Here is a 20,842-nt window from a genome sequence, read left to right on the forward strand (position 1 = left end):
AATCATGAGGCACACCACCATTAGAAAATGTTAAAAAAATTAACTCTGTGCCTATATTGACTAGATATAAAGTAATTCTCTTGAATAGGAATCAAATAAACACAAAGAAAGTATTTTATAATTACTTTATTATGAAATAGTAAGTAAACAGAAATATGAAAAATTATAAAATACTTTATTTTTAAATCTTTCGAATTTTTCAAGTTTTCCCACGGCACACCAGGCAACATCTCGCGGCACTAGTGTGCGGCGGAACAGTGGTTGAAAAACACTGGCCTAGATGACCCTCGTGGTCCCTTCTCTGTCTCACACACCCTGACAAAGTTAGCTGCTGCCTGCCCATAGGGCACAATGTGTAAAGTGCCAAATTTTACAAAGTGAAACAGTATAAAGTTCGCCTGGCGCCTTCATTATACACCTTTAGGCGCCAGGCAAAAACGTTCCTTTTTAACCAGGTCTTTGGTTGATTTGATTGACATTCTATGCCCTTTTAAAATCTGATTCCTTTTGGGGCAGGGAGGTGTTATTGGGTTGTTGTTTTTATTTTGATTATATATATATAGTGGTTTTATATTTTGATTTTGTTCTGTGAACCGCTCTGAGACCTCCGGCTATTGGGTGGTATACAAATGTAATCAATCAGTCAATCAATCAATCAATCAATCAATCAATCAATACCCACCCTTGTCACTGAAAGATCTCCAAGTGACTTACAGAATATATAAAAATATACACACTGCTGGTGTCCTGCTTCTTACACCCCCATGCCAGACGACTTGTTTCAATTATCCAAAAGAAGTGACTTCAAAAATGATAACATTATCCAAAATATTATCAGAAATTTAGAAAATATAACAAAAACAGGGCTTTTTCCCCTCCTGGGGAACTCAACCGGCACCTTTAGTGTAACAACTTCATGGGCGTGTACCAGCACCGTTTTTCTTTCCTAGAAGAAAAAAAGCACCGACCAAAAAACTTAATATGTATAAAACTTGTCTTTGCGCGTGAACGCCAAGCGAAGAAGTCTAGCGAGGACATTCCCATGCGACGACCCGCCAGCTGGCCCGCATGTGCACCTCTTTTAGTTTTTGTATGTCTAGGGTTATAGCGAGGGGAGGGGCGGGGCGGGGGCGGGTCCGCGGCGAGCAGAAGGCAACATGCCGGCTGGGAGGCAGCGGCTCTTGGAAGCCTCCGCGGGGAACGGAGGCAGCGGCGGCCAATGGGTGATCGTTGCGCCAGGTAAAGAACTCCTTGCAAAGAGGCGCGGGGAGAGGGCTGCTGCAGCTGTGAAAGGATGGGCTCTTTTCTGGGGTGGGGGTGGAATCTCTTTTCATTTGAATGGATGGATCTTCCCTCCCTTGTCCTGAAGTTAAGTTGTGCCCTCTTGGGGCAACGCGTGTCTGTGTGCGCGCGTGTATGTATGTATGTGGGTATCCCCGCTAAAGGCATTTCTGGAGGATTTGATCAGTGCCATAAGGAACAGAAAACATCTCGGCAAGAATTCGCAGAAACGAAACTGGAAGTCACTTCCTGCAGCACTTGGTGCTTTTTTTTTTTTTTTAAAGGGAGGTGGTGGGAGCCTGCTAGCAAGATAATGAAAATATGATCGCTTTTTTAAATGAGTTGTGGCCGATAAAGGCCTCGATCCAAGGAGCGGCTCTGACCAGTTACACTTGTCTAAGGGGGTCTGGACTTGTTTTCCTCAGTTTGCTGCTGTGCTACGTTGGGACAGCTACGATATGGCCCCAGAGGATTTACTGTTTAGAGCTGGTGTGTGTGTGTGTGTGTAAAGAGCATAAATATATATACTGAGGGCATCCCTAAGGTCTTAGTCTAGCATCTCATTGGATCACAGCCATAATCATACCGGTTTGTCTTTCTGTGGCGGTCGCAGTCATGAGCGGGAATTCATGGTAAAGCCAGTTCTTTGAATGCAAGGGTGGAGACCACTATTAAAATGCTGCAGCATTTGAACTGACTTCAGTGACATGCAGGCATTGCAGATTTTTTTTAAAAAGCAGGGGGTTTGCCAATATTTGCAATGGGTGGAGAAGATAGAGGACCTTCTCACAGTTGTGCCCTTCTCTCTGGCACACACATGGACGTGCATGCATGTCAACTTGTGTGTGTGTGTGTGTGTGTGTGTGTGTGAGTGTGCGTGCACACATACACAACCATCTCACACAAAGTGTGGGAGGATGAGACACAGGAAGCAAGGGTTTCCTCTTTCTGCCTTTCCCCTGTCACTCAAGTCTCCTTGTCCTCCTGATCTTCTTCTCAGTCTGACCTCTTTTTCCTCCATTTCATCTGCCTCTGAGATGGGATTCTGACCATGTACACATGGCCTGGTGTAGCCAGGATTTATTTTCGGTGGGGGGCAGGCTTTATGTTGGGGGGGCAGAACCAAGTTATCTGTTATGCAATTGGTCAGTTAGTTATTGTTGTTAGCCGCCCTGAGCCCGGCTTCGGCTGGGGAGGGCGGGATATAAATAAAATTATTTATTTACTTACTTACTTACTTACTTACTTACTTGATGGGGGGAAGCTGCCCCCCTGCCCTCTTGGCTACACCCATGAGTCTTTAACATATCAAACTGCAGGAGTGGGAGCCTGCCAGTTAAGACTGTTTTCCCATGTGGCAAAACAAACACTCAAATCCCCACAAGGAAAGATCTAGCACATCAGGGACAGATATTGTGGTCTAACATGTTTCCTATTGGTTTGAAGTTTCTTTTATGTCAGGTGGCATTCAAGCCCACGCAGTATTTTACCACATCACAACTCTTATTGCTATGTTTTGTTGCGTGTGTAGACTAGGCCTACAACTGTGGGGAATGAGGGCTGCTCCCCTGTCCTGCTTTTTGCCTCTTCTCTCTTCATCTTGGCGGTTGCTGTGCTTTGCACTGCTCTCTCTTTTCTCCTCCTTTCTTCTGCTTTGCCTTCCAGCTTCAGAAAGCATGGAGAGAGCAATGGCTCTGCCTGGCTGTGTTTTCAGGTAAAATTAGGATGAGTAGCATGAAATGTTGTGGCAGCTCAAACATACTCTCTCCTTGCCTATGAGTTATGATGATGTTGACTTGGTGAATCTGAGTGCACAGCTACTAGATTGCAACCCTGTTTAATAGAAGTCTGTACAATGGTACCTCGGGTTACATACACTTCAGGTTACATGCGCTTCAGGTTACAGACTCCGCTAACCTAGAAATATTACCTCAGGTTAAGAACTTTGCTTCAGGATGAGAACAGAAATCGTGCTCCAGCAGCGCGGCAGCAGCAGGAGGCCCCATTAGCTAAAGTGGTGTTTCAGGTTAAGAACAGTTTCAGGTTAAGTACGGACCTCCGGAACGAATTAAGTACTTAACCTGAGGTACCACTGTATTCAGAAGATAGGGGCTCACCTGATCTTCTGGGGGCAATTCTTACTCTTCACAGGTAACAAGGGAAGCCTCAACCATATTTACAGTAACAGTAGTTAGATGTGAATATTTTTAAATATATGAAGGGTATATCTCACTTTGGAATTTAACTTTTTTTCAGAATCTGCTACTAATCTGCCAAAGAAGCCAGGCTCTGAGCCTTTATTTACAAAACTGCGTAATCCAAGTACAGGCAAGTCTGAAATTGTAATTCTTTCCTTACCTTCAAATTTGAATTACAGTCGTACCTTGGTTCTGAAACACCTGCGACCTGAATGTTTTGGCTCCCGAACACCGCAAACCTGGAAGTGAGTATTCCAGTTTGCGAACGCTTTTTGGAAGCTGAACGTCCAACGTGGCTTCTGCAGCTTCCGATTGAGTGCAGGAAGCTCCTGTAGCCAATCAGAAGCTGCACCTTGGTTTTTGAATGTTTCGAACAGACTTCTGGAACGGATTCTGTTGGAGAACAAAGGTACCACTGTATTTCCTTTGTAGACTGAAGCTTTAAAATGATGTGTTTAAAAAGAGTAGGGCTTTTTGTCTATTCAGTAAATGTTTTCTGTAAGATTATGTCTGTATGTTGTGTATTGTGTTTTGCTGTAAAATACATGGGTTTGGGGGGCTGAGTTAAGCTGCCAGCTGTTCCTCTGTCCCAGAGCTAATAAAACAATGGCTACATCCAAGGTATATTGCTGTTGACATCCGTCTGTCTCGAGAGACAATGGAGTGTGCCGCTGGGGGTGAATTAAAACCACTGTGTTAGCAGCACCACAAGCCTGGGCAATGTGTATGGAAGTCCTGGGCTGCCCAGATCCATGTCAGATTTCTTTGAAATTAATTCCCAAGGGTCTAAAGGACTGGGATATGTTGATCTCACATGATATCTGTAATAGACTTAGTTCAGACATCATGCCAAACTATAGTTAATACAGGGACACAGGTGGTGCTGTGGGTTAAACCACAGAGCCTAGGGCTTGCCTATCAGAAGGTTGGCAGTCCGAATCCCCGCGAGGGGGTGAGCTCCCGTTGCTCGGTCCCTGCTCCTGCCAACCTAGCAGTTTGAAAGCGTGAAGTGCAAGTAGACAAATAGGTACCACTCCGGTGTAAACGGCGTTTCCCTGCGTTGCTCTGGTTTGCCAGAAGTGGCTTAGTCATGCTGGCCACATGACCCGGAAGCTGTATGCCGGCTCCCTCGGCCAAGAAAGGGAGATGAGCGCCGCAACCCCAGAGTCATCCGCGATGGACCTAATGTTCAGGGGTCCCTTTACCTTTTATAGTTAATACTATGGTTTTGTAAATCTACTTCAGGTCATGATTTTCAGTTTTGCTTTGCTGGCTGACTGCAAACCATGGCTTGCCAGTTTATACACGATGCTTACATTCAGATGAAACACGTTAAGCAAATTTAGCTTGTGTCCTGCCAACCTAGCAGTTCGAAAGCACGTCAAAGTGCAAGCAGATAAATAGGTACCGGTCTGGCGGGAAGGTAAACTGCGTTTCCATGCGCTGTTCTGGTTCACCCAGAAGCGGCTTAGTCATGCTGGCCACATGACCCGGAAGCTGTCTGCGGACAAACGCCAGCTCCCTCAGCCTATAGAGCGAGATGAGCACCGCAACCCCAGAGTCATCCGCGACCGGACTTAACGGTCAGGGGTACATTTACTTTTATGAGCTGCCTGCTTGTGCACACTGCTTGAGTCTTCCTTCCCTCTTCCTTTCCTGGAGCAAGGAAACAAACCACAGAGTTGGCTGGCTTGACATTCTGTCCAAACCAGTGTTTGTGTTCCAACTCCCCGCCAAAGCTTATTTCTTCTCTCTACATTTAGCATTACATCCAGATGTGTTCCCTGCCAAACGATAGTTAAGCTTCCTAAACCATGGGTTGGCACAGGAGTTGTCAACCATTTTGGACCCATGGGCACATTTGCAAAGCAGGGAAACAATGGTGACCCCCCCCCCACTTCACCCGTTCGTGCACAGCAGCCAATTGTTAGCTACAACATAATGCTTCTTTGCAGACTAAGGGGACTCAGCGGGTACCTGGGAAGGTCTCTGTGGGTGCATGAGTTGGCAATCCCTAGTTTCAGTGTGATGCTTAAACTTTTCTATTTGTCTGAGTTTCTTTTGCACTTAAGGTTTGCAAACAGTCCGGCATTCTTCTGAGAGTTTACTTTCTTCTTTTGATTGGGGGTGGCTATTGGCAGCTTCAGAAATCCGAAACCAATATCTGTGTCGTCATCGTTTTAACAGGACAAGCAGCCCTTTACTTGTTCGGAAGTGATGGCCGTCAGGTGTTTGAAGTGAAAGCTTTTCATGAAGAATACCGGTCGTGGTTTATCGGCGAAGCTGTTCAACATGGTGAGCAGCGTCCTCGTTCTCCATTTGCAGCCTGATCTTCAAGCAGTGATTCCTCGTGATTTTAGGCATACGCAGATTCCTGAGCTACTACAGCTTAGTTTATCCTCATTTACATGTAACAAGCTGGGCGAAGCTTTATGCTTCCATCGCCCTCAATTCAGATCTGTATAAGAATATACACAGGAACATAGGAATCTGTCTTATTCCTAGCTCAAAATTGTCTACATGAATTTGCTCCTGGATAAAGAAATACGTTTGAGCACCCAAAATCAAATAAAGAAATATTTTATTTGGGGTATAGTACCTATTTCTTTACTCAGGTGAAGACTGAATTTATCAAGGGAAATTACTATTATAATTATTTATCTATTGTCACGATGATGCTTTTTTATATACTTTTAGATGGACGGCTATTATTTGCTACACCAGTGGATCCCTTATTTCTTTTGTTGTTTTACCTTACCAAGGCAGAGAAAGAGGTAGGTAACTCGAAATTTTTAAGGATGCCATTATATTGCTTTTCTCCACAAACAACTGTAAATTAATGCTCTAAAGTAGGTAGGTGTTCAAGTGTTGTAGTCAGTAGACTCCACTACATATTATAATGTGTTTGGGTACTACCTGGTTAGGTTGTCATGGCTGTCACTTGAAATTATTAAATTATGTAGAAAACAACTCCTGTAGGGCTTCAAGCCAAACTGGAACATGTATTGTGAGGAAGAAAGATTGGCTATTTCAGAGTTCTGTCTGTAAATCTTTCTAGTGAAAGAGAGAGTACAAAATCTTGTTGCCTTTTGGTCTGCTAATTCTGTTGGTGCATTTTCACTTGCAGAACTTGTATTTATCCTTCACAACAAAGAGTCACTAGGTGTTTAAAATACTGGCTTTTTTAAAAAAAACCCACCCACTTTATTTAAAGACCCTTCATTAAAGAATTTTTCATCAGTCCGAAATAACTGTTAATGCTTCGCTGTTCTTTAATTTATTAGCAGCTTTTGGTAGTACCTGTCAGCCATCCATCTCTAGCTGAAATTACCTGGCCACAAAAAATTAAAAAAAAAAAAAAATCTGGCAAAATATTTTTGAATCACTTTGATCCATTCACCATTTTGATTTATCTTCCCTTTTTCCAGCAGGGAAAGTTTCAGCCTTTGGATCAGTTCCTGGTAGACGAAGAGTTCTCTTCCTGTGCAATGTTGCTAAACTGCAAGAACATTTCGCAATCTGTTCACCACCTAGCAGATGAAAAAGGTACAAGATCTGACAAATAAAATGAGCAAGCAGCATTTGATACAGGTTTTACAGTCCTTTGTCAGTTCATGCTGTTAGGCCAGTGAAGGTTTGTCACAGTCAGCTTTCCCAGGGCTTCACAAGCCATACATGCAGAAATAACTCCCAGTGAACCATGTCAAACTATAGAGGGTCTGTATGAGAGAGGCCACTGAACACAGAGTATTCATACTTTCACAACAGTTTCTGCAATTGTGAGTGCCAGGAATGTAAGCTGAAACTCTAAGTGTGTTCAACATGCCCAAGTTGTAGAGGGAGGGACTGTAGCTTAATTAGTAGTAGAGTACATTTTCTGCATGCACATGGTCCCCGATTCAGTCCCTGCCATCTGTAGGTAAGACGGGAAGAGAGCCCTCTCTGAAACACAGGAGAGCCCTGCCAGTTAATGAGCAAAATAGACCAATGCTTATAAGGTTGTGTGTGTGTGTTTCACTGGTAACCTTGTGTGTGTGTGTGTGTGTGTGTGTGTGTACAGTGCTTTTTTTCTACAGGTACACAGGGGTACGCATACCCCTAAACATTTTGTGAATCTAACAGGAGAAGAAACTATTTTTAAAAAAAATAGCTTCTTTTCTAGCATGGTGAATCATCAGTTCCATTGCTACCTCTGATGACGGCCTCATTTCCTGGCCCAGTGTTTCCTGAGTCTCAGATGGAAGTGAGCGTTTAATGTGTGAAGTAGGAGTTGGAATCTAGCACGGTGATTGGTCGGTTTTGTTGTATTTACTGTATTTATTTACCCCGATTTGAATTATATAATGGTGATTTTCTTGAGTCAAAATGAGAGTAGCCCTAAACATTTTTTTAAAAATGAAAAAAAGTACTGTATATATGCGTGTGTGTGTGTGTTTATAAATGTGTTCACTGGTAACTTTGTATGGATGCTGAAATAACATATCTACCGCAATGTCTTATTTCATGTCAGAGCGGTACATAAATTCAACAAATAAATATATAAATGTCATGAAAGTACAAATCTAAATCCGAGGCGACCCTTTTTGTCTCAGAAATAGGTGGCCGAAAATTTTACAAATACAGCGAGGAGAAAGCACTGAAGTGGCTGAAGAAGAAGGTATCGTTTTGTTAAAAGAGATTCTTTTCTATTGTGATGAATTCTGAGTATTATATGTTGCCTTGTACAAAAGCCAGGGACTCTAGTTAAAACTGGAAAAATGTAACAGTGCTATGAGGATGCAGCCGATTTCTAAGGACCTTCCTCTTCTTTACCTGCACTATTGAATGCCTTAGTTACACCAGACCGGAAGGAACTTTCCCAGTAAGTGTTCCATGTTCCTATGTAATTTCTGGGATGGATTAGATATCAGTAGTTGTCAGTAATTTCCTGCAGATTATCCCAAACTCCACCTGCTTCCGCTTTGTGACTGGCTCAACCCTTGGGCAGCCATTTTGTGACTGGTGGACTTCCGTAATTTTCAGCCAATTCATGTGGAACCATGGGGGTGCAAACTTTTGAGATTTAGTTAAGTACAGAAGGCATTGAGATTGTCATAAAATACAACAATGAAATACAGGTACCTCGGGTTACATACGCTTCAGGTTACATACGCTTCAGGTTAAAGACTCCGCTAACCCAGAAATAGTGCTTCAGGTTAAGAACTTTGCTTCAGGATGAGAACAGAAATCATGCTCCGGTGGCGCAGCAGCAATGGGAGGCCCCATTAGCTAAAGTGGTGCTTCAGGTTAAGAACAGTTTCAGGTTAAGTACGGACCTCCGGAACGAATTAAGTACTTAACCCGAGGTACCACTGTACATGTGCTCTCATGCTGCACTCGATTCAGCACTTAGAAAATATGACGCTCCAGAACTAAGTTTCACATTTGCTTTGCATAGTTACTTGTCTGAAAATAAAAGGGGGGGGGCATTCAGATGTAATGCAGGATTTTCCCTCTCCTCTCCCCTCTCACATTTTTTTGTGAGTGGCTTAAGCTGCATCCCCCTTACTCATAGACTCATAGATGGAAGGGATCCAAGGGTCATCTAGTCCAGCCCCCTGCGAAGCAGGAATCTCAGCTAAAACATCCATGACAGACAGCCATCCAACCTCTGCTTAAAATCCCCACTATTTCTGCTGTAGTTGTGCTACCTTAGTTGTGATCACTCTACAAATGGAATACCTTAGTAGCCTTTGCTGGCTGCAGTAGGAAAAAAGAGTTTGGTTAAGAAAACCTTTAAAAAGTGTATCAATAATTTGCTAAGTTTGTAGCTATTTTAACAGTAAATTGTATGCCGTAAATGCAGTCCTCCGTGATTTTCTCCTGAGCAGTTACATTTTATACAAACGGAAATGTCTCAGGAGTGCCACTTTTTTCTTTCACAATTCTCATTCATCCCATTCTCATAAAGGGGGTTTATTTGGGCAACCGTAGAAGATTGTGACCCATGTCAGTATGGTAGCAGCTACAAATGTGTGCTAGATTTCAGTTTGTAGGTTCAGGGTTTGGCTTTGGTGGTACATTGCATGTACACACAACGGCAGCGAGGATAAGCCCTTCTGTTTTGTGGCTTTTGCCAGGTCGACCAGACTGTCAAAGTGTTAAAAGACAATGACATACCTGTGGGTGGAAAGGTGCAGTCTGCTACATTTATCAGCGGCAAACGGAACACGGATGCCACTGAAGGTAAGGGGATTTAGGTCCCAAGTGAAATATAAAACATTTATGCTGGTAAGATTTGTACAGTACTTACTTTGTTCGCATACATGATTTTCTCTTGCAGTACAGTGGTACCTCGGGTTACAAACGCTTCAGGTAACAGACTCCGCTAACCCAGAAATAGTGCTTCAGGTTAAGAACTTTGCTTCAGAATGAGAACAGAAACCGTGCTCCAGCAGTGCGGCAGGAGCAGGAGGCCCCATTAGCTAAAATGGTGCTTCAGGTTAAGAACAGTTTCAGGTTAAGAACGGACCTCTGGAACGAATTAAGTACTTAACCCAAGGTACCACTGTACTTACATTTTCCTTACTGTAACAACTCCCATATGACATCAGCTTGTGTGTTGCACTTTCCCCTCCTTCACTTAGTTGGTTTTCCAGGCATTCTTTTCAGTTTCTCTTAATTTTTTTTTGTGTGTGGTGTTTTTATAGTTACCAGGCCACTGCTGCTAAACACTATCAGGCCACAATGCACCCATCTCCCTCCCCAAAACTAGTTGATGTTCCCAGCACTGCTATCCTTTTGAGGCAAAACAGATAATAGTTGCTACATAACTTTATAGCCAGTTTTATGCCTTCAGGAGTGTTCAGTTGGAAAGAGAAGAGAAGGTCAGACAGGGAGAATTAACCCATCTGGTTGCCTGGGCTTATGAAACCAATAGGGAACATTTACATGGCCATCTGTGTGGTTTTCCATCCCTTTCCAATTTTATTTTCCCCCAAGACACAACTAATACGAAGCTGACAACCATTGCTGCATTTTAATTATGAGTGACAGTCGGGACATACCGTATTTTTCGGACGCACCTAGTTTTTGGAGGAGGAAAACAAGAAAAAAAAAATCTGAATCTCAGAAGCCAGAACAACAAGAGGGATCGCTGTGCAGTGAACCCTCTTGCTGTTCTGGCTTCTGGGATAGCTGTGCAGCCTGCATTCGCTCCATAAGACACACACACATTTCCCCTTACTTTTTAGGAGGGGAAAAGTGAGTCTTATAGAGCAAAAAATAGGGTAAGTACTGCTGGCATGCTGCAAGCTGTCTATAGCATTCGGTGTCTGCTCTTTGCAAGTATTGATTCCATTTAGGGCAGGTGTGAGAAGGCTTTGGCCCTCCCAACTGTTGCTGGACTTCAACTCCCATCAGCCCTAACCATTGGCCATGCTTGCTGAGGGTCAGCGGTTCCCCACATCTGGTTTAGGCCAAAGGGTGTGTGAGATGCACTGATGGGAACACCACGAAACTAAAGGTGCGGATCACTCATCACAGATGGAAGTGGTAAACTTGGGGCAGTGTTAATTAGGAGACTGAGCATTCTAAAGGAGAGATGTTTTATAGCATTTATTTTGTTTTTCTTTCAGAGGACTATATTCGCTATGCTCATGGTTTAATAACTGAATATATTTCTGAAGAGCTGAGTACTGCACTAGCTCAGTATTTGAGGTGAGTGTACAAGCTTAATGTTGTAAGGGATAACTTTGATGACAATGACTGATTCCCCCCCCCCCCATGCTTTAGCTCTTTATATACAGTGGTACCTCGGGCTACATATGCTTCAGGTTACATACGCTTCAGGTTACAGACCAGAAATAGTGCTTCAGGTTAAGAACTTTGCTTCAGGATGAGAACAGAAATCGTGCTGCGGCGGCAGTGAGAGGCCCCATTAGCTAAATTGGTGCTTCAGGTTAAGAACAGTTTCAGGTTAAGAACGGACCTCCGGAATGAATTAAGTACTTAACCCGAGGTACCACTGTATTAGGTGGAAAGGATCCATCTGTGTCTGTAATTTTCAGCCAGTTATTTTGGAACCCGGGGGCGCAAACTTTGAGAATCGCTGATTTAGCTAAGTACAGAAGGCATTGAGACTGTCATAAAATATTATAATGAAATACTGAAATTGCTGCTTTACTGCTGTTTCTGCCTTTGCTGGGTGTGTTTTTCTCTTTCCAATTTGTAAAGACATGCAATTGATTCAGCACTTAGAAAATATGACGCCCGTGACTAAGTTTAACATTTGCTTTGCATAGTTCCTTGTCTGAAGGTGAAAGGGGAGGCTCAGGGGCCAATGTGGCCCTCCAGGTCTTATCCCAGGCCACACAGCCTTTCGAGACACACTCCTTCTCCCCAGGCCTCACACTCACAGGTCCTTCTTTACACCCCCACTGGAATATTTTTTGTACATATTACATTTTCTCCTAATGCTACTTTTATGTTTTTTAGTCTTCCTGCCCACTGCTTACATCATTTGATTATTTGGTTGCATCTGAATTAATATTTGTTGTCATTTGGCTTTGGCTTTTTTGTTTCAGAACTGACACACAGGGAATACAACTTTGAAATAAAAGTAGAATTCTTAATTCTTTTGTGTGGTGCATGGCTGTTCTAGCCCAGAAGTTTTTATTAAAGTTTTCACAATGCAATCAAATTATATTTAGAACAAATGAAGTCAGAGAGAGAGAGAGAGAGAGAGAGAGAGAGAGAGAAACAGCAAAGCAAAGAGAGGAAGGCAAAAGAAGAAAGAAAGGAGAGGATTGAAGATTAGGGTAAAGCTTGAATACAGGGCCAGTTTTACCCTAATCTTCAATCCACATACAAAAAGTGAGTATTCCCAGCTCCCACCTGGAAAGTTTTCCCCTTTCCCCAGGCTCCCACCCTGATAAAAACCCACTCTTGCTTGTCTCCCACACAAAAACTTCAAAATAAATAGATGAGGCACTTACTGATAAAATATTCTAGCTTGATAGTTCTAAAATTTGACTTCCTTAACCTCTTTTCTTTTTTGTTTTGCTTTCCAGGCTCCCACAAATTGCAAGTCCTCCGGCGGAGCCAGCATCCAAGGTAATGAATATTTAGGTACTGTTGGATATGTATCGTTTTCATGCCCTGAGTTCCTTCCATCACGGAACCTGAGGGCAGTTTGCATGGGGTTTTCAGGCAGATCCCTGTTCAGGCATTGGCCAGACTCAGGTGAGCTTAGCCTCAGCGAGGTGGTTGCATCGTGAGCCTTCAGACCATGGTCTGGAACCCTGGAGATGATGAAAAAGAAATGCTGTACCAGAGCAATCCTTAGAGGAGAGGAAGTCAAGTCTTGAAATACTTCTTTTCCCATTGATAACAAACTCCCCACCCCCATTGATAACTGGGCTTTTTTAAAGCATCTAGCTGAAAGCATGAAACAGTGTCATAGTGTTCAGCAAGATGTAAGAAGAATGTGCAATTATTTTTAATCACAGACATTTTAACCACCAATCAAATGAGGAAGACCTTTCAAATTGACTGGTACATAGAGTATATGTTGGCAATGAAGTGCTACAAGTATGCCTATGGTTTTCAAAGCAGGAGTTATACGGAGGCATGCATGATAAGAAAATACACTTGTGTCTTTTGTATTAATGTCCTTGGCCTCTCACCTCCCCATACTACTTCCACCTTTCAGATCTCTGCTTCCTCTGCTCATAGTCTTCTTCCTTTATCCAACCATTCTCACTTAGCATTTTTCCCACCTCTGCTTGCATGTTCTGCAGTCGGCTTACCCACTTAATCTAGAGGACAGGCGATACTGCTTTGGATGACTTTATCACCATTGCTCACATTAAGCCTGAACGTTTTTTGTTTACGCTGAAGATCAGTGTATGCAATACACTGTGATTTTTATGGAGCAAATCCTCACTCTAACATTGCAGAAAAGGAAATTATCAGATGCCCCCGTGGAAGCAGAAGAGGATTACACCAAGTTTAATACTAGCGATATGAAAAGCAAAAAGGTGAGTTGTATATCGCTTTTCCGACTAGCTTTTTGACTAGCAGCCTCATTTTCATGTAGGATGCTACTTTACTCAGGAGAAAGTAGAATACATATTCTAAGCATGCACAGTACATTCTATCCAGTGCTATTTTTCCAGTAAAAGGGGTGTCAGAACTCACCATGAACACCTCCCTCATTCTCTTAGAATGGCAATGGCATCCACCTGAGAGGTGCCAGAATTGAGTTCCAGGAAGTTCTGGCTGGAAAACCCCCTTAATACTATATGTGAGGAAAAAACCCATTAAGTTTTAGAATAGTATATTCTAACTAGTTCAAGAAATGATGAAAATATTGGTGGCGGGAATTTAAAAGTCTTTCATGGCTATCTCGGACTAAAGAACTAGTAAAGCTTTTAATAATACCTGAAGGAGTGTCTCCACCCCAATCGTTCAGCCCGGACACTGAGATCCAGACTCTGAGGGCCTTCTGGTGGTTTCCTCACTGCGAGAAGTGAGGTTACAGGGAACCAGGCAGAGGGCCTTCTCGGTAGTGGCGCCCGCCCTGTGGAACGCCCTCCCATCAGATGTCAAAGAGATAAACAACTACCTGACATTCAGAAGACATCTTAAGGCAGCCCTGTTCAGGGAAGTTTTTAATATTTAACGCTGTACTGTTTTTAATACTTGATTGGGAGCCACCCAGAGTGGCTGGGGAAACTCAGCCAGATGGGCAGGGTATAAATAATAAATTATTATTATTATTATTATTATTATTATTATTATTATTATTAATCTGCTACAACGGTATCCTGGAATGTTGAAACCATTCTCTGAGTTCCTCCACCCACAGTGGGCCACTTTAAGCAAGGGGTGTGTGAGAGAGGCTCTGCCCATCTGTCAGTCACCTGACATCACTATGACATCAGGTGACCCATTTTTCCATAGCACAGCTTGAGATCAAGCCTTGCTATAAAGGAAAAGCAAAGTCCTGCTTTCAGCAGAGGTCAATTGCTCTATGGAGTTCCCATTGGGGAAGTCCATAGCACAGCCTCCCTAGTTAAGGAACAATTTTCTAACATATTCACCCCGAGCAGTTAGGATGTTTGTGACATCAAGGCTTAGGGCTGGAGTGTAGCTTACAGGTGACACTCTTAGCTTAGTAAAAAGGAACTTGAGAATTACACACAGTACAAAATTTTGGAGCAGGCATAGTACAGTATTTAAGATGTGGAAAGAGTTGAGTAGTCTGCATAATTCAGTTCAGTTTACTCATAAAAGATGTTGGATAACCTGAGGAACACAGACTTTCAAGATAAGGAATTTGAAGCAGCAACAGTAGTCTAATTTTACTTCTTCATTTAACCTTTCTTTTTTTAAAAAAAATATATACTATCCTTCATCACAAGATCTTAGGGCAGTTCACTGCATGTGTGGATGTGCATTAAAGATGTGTATATTAATCTTTGTTTTTACTGTATTATTTTTGGGATAAAAAGATGCATTTAACTTCAATGTATTCCCAGCATGATCAGGATTCTGGTGTCTGATGTTTTCATAAATGTTTGTGCCGTTTAACTGATGAAACATCCCACCTATCTAAATGTGAAGAAATGTTGTCTGGATCAGGCCGAATGTCAACTTTTTACATTAGCCAGATCTGCAAACCATGTGATTACATTGATCTAATTATCCCCCAGATAAAATATTTAGGCGCATGGTGTGAAGGGATATACAAAAGCTAAAGGATATGTGTGGTTTCTGCTTGATAGGCATGTGATGTAGCGTGGAAACTGTACCTTAGTCTAACTTTTTCCTCTGTTTTTATTTCCAGGCAAACAGTAAGATGTCAGCTGCTCAAAAAGCCCTGGCAAAAGTTGACAAGAGTGGCATGAAAACAATGTCTTCTTTCTTTAGTTCAAAAACTAAAACAACAAAATGAGACTTTTGATACAGTAATTATTTTTGTATAGGCCAGCTTCTTCCTCACTTCTTTCCTCCCCCCCCCCCCCCAAGTTTTCAGATATCCCTTTACTTAAAGTTAGGGCTCAAAAGTAGAAACAGTACTGTGAAAGTTAATATTGTGTAAAACAAAGTCAGGATAGCCTATTGTAGTTCCCACTGGGAAAACTCATTTTGGTAATTTATCATATCAGCCAGTATGCTTGTTTATTTAGCACTGTTAAGCTACAAAGTGCACATTGCAATGTAATGTAATGAGGCAAAATAAATTCATTTCTGAAACAGATATTTCTTGTTTCTTGTCTTTTTAATGGATGTGGATTAGGGAAATGCCAATTGTTTCCTCCTTTTTTTAAAAAAACCTGAACTGGGTTTTCCCCTCCCAAATGGTTTTTGTTGAATTTCAAAATATTAACAAATACAAAGTGCTGGGGAAATAAGTTTCTAAGGCATACAAAAACTAAAGAAGATAAGAGTCATTAGGATATAAGAGCTCATTTTTAAGAAATCGCTTTTCAGTTTTAGGAACTAACGATGTACTAATACTAGACAAATTCTAATATACTTTGCCATTAACATGGCAGTATTTTGCTTATTACATTAGTGAGCTGGATTTTTTGTTAGCTGCTATGCTTCAGTGTATGGTTAATCTCAGTTTCTCAAGAAAAGTGATGTGACACATGATTAAACGTTTTTTCTCAATGTTGTGAGTGATCCTTGCTTCAAGAATATCAGTGATTCTTTCTGTGCAATGAGGACAATTTAAAGGGACATCGTTTTAGAGAGTCTGCTGATTTAAACATAAAAGTTTATTAGAGAGAGTTGGACACTTATTGGAAGAAAGTCTCATATACAGTTACACAAGCTGAGGTTGGAGACATCTCCTTATTAGCTAGAATGGAAAAGTAGCTCTCAGCAGGACTACAAGTTGGCCAAATAATTTTCCATATAGTGACAGTGGATCACATCCAGTGTTGCTGTTCTGGTAAAACAGCTTGTGCAACCGAACTTTCCTCTCCCCGTAGCTCCTCCCTCCATCAGTGCATCTTCAAAATCTGTCCCAGCGAGTTAAAGAACCCCCCCCCCCAGAGCAGTTTTTTTCCTGCCAATGTAAAATAGCACACATTTTGTGTGGGAGTAAATTTATCAGGAAAGATGGGTGTGGGTGTGTACACACTCACACACCGTATTTTTCTGTGTATAAGACTAGGTCCCCCCCTTAAAAATAATGTCAAAAATTAGGGGGCGCCTTAGACATGCCGCCATCTTGCCCGATTTTCTTAAATCTGAGTCCCCCAAAATAGGCGGTGTCTTATACATGGGGGCGTCCTATAGACGGAAAAGTACGGTGTGTGTGTGTGTTAAAACAGAAGCCAGTAACAATGTTGTTAAACTGATTCTGTTCATTCAAACAGAGGAACGCCGATACAGTCGTCATGAATCCATTTTCAGCAGAGCCCCTCGTTTACTAAAAGGTGGCATTTTTGTGGGGGAGGGTGTGTGTGTATTTTAGGTTATTTTTAAAAATTGTGCCAAATGTACCAAAATACTTATGGGAAAAGAGAGCAGTTTGCTGTTTGAAACTGACTTAGAAATACAATGTTACAAAAAAATGTAAAATGGTGCCTAAAAGCAATAAAATCCAATAGCAATAAAAGAAAATAAAACAGTAAAAAGTATTTTAAAAAATGTTAAACTGACTGAACTGTCAAAATCAAAGTGTTACAAATACATTTGTTGACAAATCATCTGGGTAATAATATTTATAGATGTGCTTTTTTCTTTCACTAGATGTCTGCTCGGCACCAGAGGAAGAGATGAAGGGAATGAAAGAAAATGTGGATGCCTTGTTTTAATGTGGAACATTCCTAAAACCATTTTAAAGAAATGCAAATTGTATTGTTAGAGACTGTTCTCCAGGTGAGATTCGTGGTAGAGCTGGAATTCGATGAGGTCAATTTCCCTTCTGGTATGTGGTTGGCATCTCTCGCTTGAAGTTCTAGATTTTGATCTAGTACAATTATTTCTTGTCCTTTGAGCAGTTCTGGCTTGGTGCACCTTGTCTGCTTACTGCTTTCTGCTTCCAGCAAATGTATTGAGGGGCTTGTCCACATGTGAGCATTATTTATCTGTTAATCCACTTTTTCCCATCCAAATCAACTTGGAGTATTCCACACTTGTGCATACTTGAATTTGTTTCTGAGGAGAAACCACAGTCTTTTGCATTCATACTGAGAGGAGTTTCCTTTTCTGTTTGAACCTGTCTTCTCATTTGTTATTATGCCAGTTAAGTAACAACAGGGAATGCACACAGATAGCTGTGCACCTTGGGTTTTTTATTTATCTGAAAAATATGCATAAGAAGTGTGCAGTAGGCATAGCCAGGCAATTGTAAATTTGCTTGTGCAGTTTTCTGGTTTCAGCAAATCTGATGGTTCAGAATTATAAACACACAAAGGGGAAGAGGCTAATGCTAGTGCCATTTCCTTGTGCAGTTTTCCGGTTTTGTGCAAATGTGAGGGATCAAAAGGAAAAAATATCCTCCCTTCATGAATGTACCAGAAATAGTTACAAGAAAAGAAATGAAAAGACTAAGGAGGCAGTGAGATGGAAGGGGGTTAGCCGAAAGTGACAATTGATCCATCCACCCCAAACTACCAAAACAAATTATCTGTGACCCTGAATGGAACGGTTTGGAGTCCAATTTCCAGCAATTTACCAATCAAGATTTGTATTATTTGAGGTTAACGTTCTGGTACTACACAAATTACATGTGAACGCAAACCTACAGCAAACTCTGGTGTGGGCAAGCTCTAGATAATACTGTTTAATCTTATTAAGGGCTTATACAGTGGTGCCCCGCAAGACGAACACCTCGCAAGACGGAAATCCCACTAGACGAAAGGGTTTTCCGTTTTGGAGGCGCTTCGCAAAACGAATTTCCCTATGGGCTTGCTTTGCAAGACGAAATGTCTTGCGAGTTCCTGCGGGTTTTTTCTCCTTTTTCCCCCTTTTCCTAAGCCGCTAAGCAGCTTATCAGCTGATCCGCTAAAAGCCGCTAAACCGCTAATAGTGCTAATCCGCTAAGCTGTCAATGGGCTTGCTTCGCAAGACGGAAAAACCGCTATACGAAGAGCCTCACGGAACGGATTAATTTCGTCTTGCGAGGCACCACTGTATAGGTAATTTATTTTCCTTTCTGAAAAAGCACAACATCCAACCCTTGTGCCTATGGGAGGAAAGGTAACTGAAGGACCACTTGCTCCCAGATAAACTTGCCTGTATGTTTCTGCCTTCAAAATGGAGGCAGATGACAACAAGAGACAGTGCCTTTTCTGTGGTGGTTCCCTGGTTGGGGAAAACTCAGAGATACTTGGCTTGTGCCTGCTTCACTAACTTCCTGAACTTTGAAAGGTTGATATATTATTACTGTTTCTTGAGCTACTTGTACTACTGTTCTGATGGCTGGGTGTGTGCTTCTCTTCTTTATTTTTAGCAATTTAATGTTAATAATGTGTTGTTGTTTTTACTTTTTTATTGGGTTTCTGCCATGGAAACTTCTGTTGAAAGTTGATATGTCAATTTTAAAAAGTAGTTTAATAAACCAGGGACTATGCAAAGAACCCTTTACCCTGGATTATTCCCTTCACAATAAAGATGCACTTTTCCCCACACATGATTCCTGTCTTCCCTTAAGGCAGGTGTTTTGTTGTGGCGATACTGCACTTTCCCCTCAAATCGCATTATTATTTGTTTGAGGAAAATGGAATTTCTAGAAGCTGTGTGCTGTTCCTCTACCCGAGCAAACTCCAGTGTACCTTATTTAGAAGAAAGTACAAACCATAAAACTTCCCATTGTCTTCCACCAGGTCATCTTGTTTAAATGTGTCTCTGGTTAATTTTTCTTCAGTTTTTTGGAAGCTATGTCCTGGCTCTGTTTGATAGGACACCTCTATCATCCTAGGCACGTTTATACAGAACTATTTTTTTGTGTTCAAGTGGGTTTACTCCTTAGAATGGATTTCAGGCCTAGTATTCTTGGGATATCAGGCACCAAAAAGTGTCATGTGCAAATTAAAGTCAAAATGTAAGTGCGATGTGCTTTGACAGACCATGGAGAAGATTGCACAGCACATCTTTCCAGTTAAGAGTGGCGTTTGTGTTGTGCAATTCTACTCAGTATTGTTCCAGAGCAGATTCCAATGTATAATTAGCAGAGTAAAAATTTAAACACATTGCAGGATTCCCCCCCAAAATAGACCAGAGACAATTATATTTCATTCAGCAGAGCTTTATGGCTACTGAAGGCAAATGAGCATAATGGTCACAAATCCAATACATTCAGGATTGGCACTGTCCATAAGAAATCCAGTTGCAGCAGACCTAATTTAAACTTACAATAACTTATAATGAATCTAAACCTTACCACTGAGCATACTATGTACAGAACACCACACCAGAAGGAAAAGAGATAGAAAGTGAAGGAGTACAGCTCCTCCTGAAATTTACCTCAGGAAATGGGAAACACCACAGCTTACCCACCTGCCTAACACCCCAGGAACACCTGGCACAGTCATGGCATTAAATAAACAGTGTCAATTGCTGACAGTTCGCTCTAAGAACTCGATAAGCTATGTGTCTCATCGTTCTTGAGCACCAGCAGAAGTGGTAAATCTTATTTCAGAAAGTGCCAGGAGCTGGTAATTGGGTCCATGCTGATTCTAAACAAGGGCTTTTGGGAAGGAAAGGTTTTGGGCATACTGAATCACAAGAAAGGTGGGAGAGAGATTTTTAGTCTCTAGTGCCACCTGACAGGTGAGCTAGTGCACTGCCTGTTGCCCTTTGCTGATTATTAATGGCAGGTTCCCTAAGGAAGCCTGAAGAGAAAGTTGTCCATGTGGCATTAAGCCCTTTGTAGTCCCCAAATCGCAGATCAGGAAAAGACTTGCCATCTGCAATTAACAGGGACTTGCTAATGTTTTGACTCTTGAGATGTATGTTTTTAGGACCTGCCTTATTTTTGTAAAATGTTAACTCATTTTTAAACTGCTTTTAATATTGTATAATAATAATTTTAACATTAATGTTGTGCTTTAATTGCTGTAACCTGCCATGAGACCTTAGGGTGAAGGGCGGATAACAAATTGTAATAATTGTAATAATAATTGCAGTCAACAACAACAACAACAATTTAAGGGAAAGACTCAGACAGAGATTTTGTTGTGAATAAAAAAGTAGGGGTGTGGGGTTTTTTTTTGCTTTATAAATTAATTCCATTGTGTCAGATGTGATTATTCATATAAATAAATCTGAGATAATTCATCTTGAATTGTGAGAATGGTGATTAAAGCTAAGCCCTGTTTCTGATGGACATTTTATTGTCTATTGTTCTTTGTTGGTCACTA

General features: G+C 41.6%; 1 protein-coding gene across 4 annotated transcripts; it reads left to right on the plus strand.

Annotated features, from left to right (window-relative positions):
• Positions 1–1,109: 1,109 nt before the first annotated feature.
• RNASEH2B (ribonuclease H2 subunit B) lies at positions 1,110–20,808 on the plus strand. Of its 4 annotated transcripts, none has more exons than XR_014561937.1 (11): positions 1,110–1,239; positions 3,538–3,609; positions 5,667–5,774; positions 6,177–6,253; positions 6,908–7,025; positions 8,072–8,136; positions 9,599–9,704; positions 11,096–11,177; positions 12,530–12,572; positions 17,229–18,288; positions 18,620–20,808. XR_014561937.1 is itself a non-coding variant. In XM_083730778.1 (11 exons), exons 1-11 carry the CDS (start codon positions 1,158–1,160, stop codon positions 15,415–15,417), a joined length of 942 nt encoding a protein of 313 aa, XP_083586904.1. In that variant the 5' UTR covers positions 1,110–1,157; the 3' UTR covers positions 15,418–15,723. The 4 variants fall into 4 exon arrangements, 2 of the variants coding, with proteins under 2 accessions (XP_083586904.1, XP_083586905.1); XR_014561938.1 differs by having other exon boundaries at positions 6,911–7,025; XM_083730778.1 differs by lacking the exons at positions 17,229–18,288; positions 18,620–20,808 and adding exons at positions 13,418–13,498; positions 15,310–15,723.
• The last annotated feature ends 34 nt before the right edge of the window (positions 20,809–20,842 follow it).

This window comes from Podarcis gaigeae (genome assembly GCF_964106915.1).
Source record: "Podarcis gaigeae genome assembly, chromosome: 3".
Taxonomy (NCBI): domain Eukaryota; kingdom Metazoa; phylum Chordata; class Lepidosauria; order Squamata; family Lacertidae; genus Podarcis; species Podarcis gaigeae.

What these genes read in the sequence shown, in the direction of transcription:
- RNASEH2B (XM_083730778.1), top strand. Translation starts at nt 1,158, where the DNA reads ATGCCGGCTGGGAGGCAGCGGCTCTTGGAAGCCTCCGCGGGGAACGGA. An exon ending in TGAAGTGGCTGAAGAAGAAG is followed by an intron (nt 8,137 to 9,598) that starts GTATCGTTTTGT and finishes GGCTTTTGCCAG; the next exon opens with GTCGACCAGACTGTCAAAGT. An exon ending in CGGCGGAGCCAGCATCCAAG is followed by an intron (nt 12,573 to 13,417) that starts GTAATGAATATT and finishes CTAACATTGCAG; the next exon opens with AAAAGGAAATTATCAGATGC.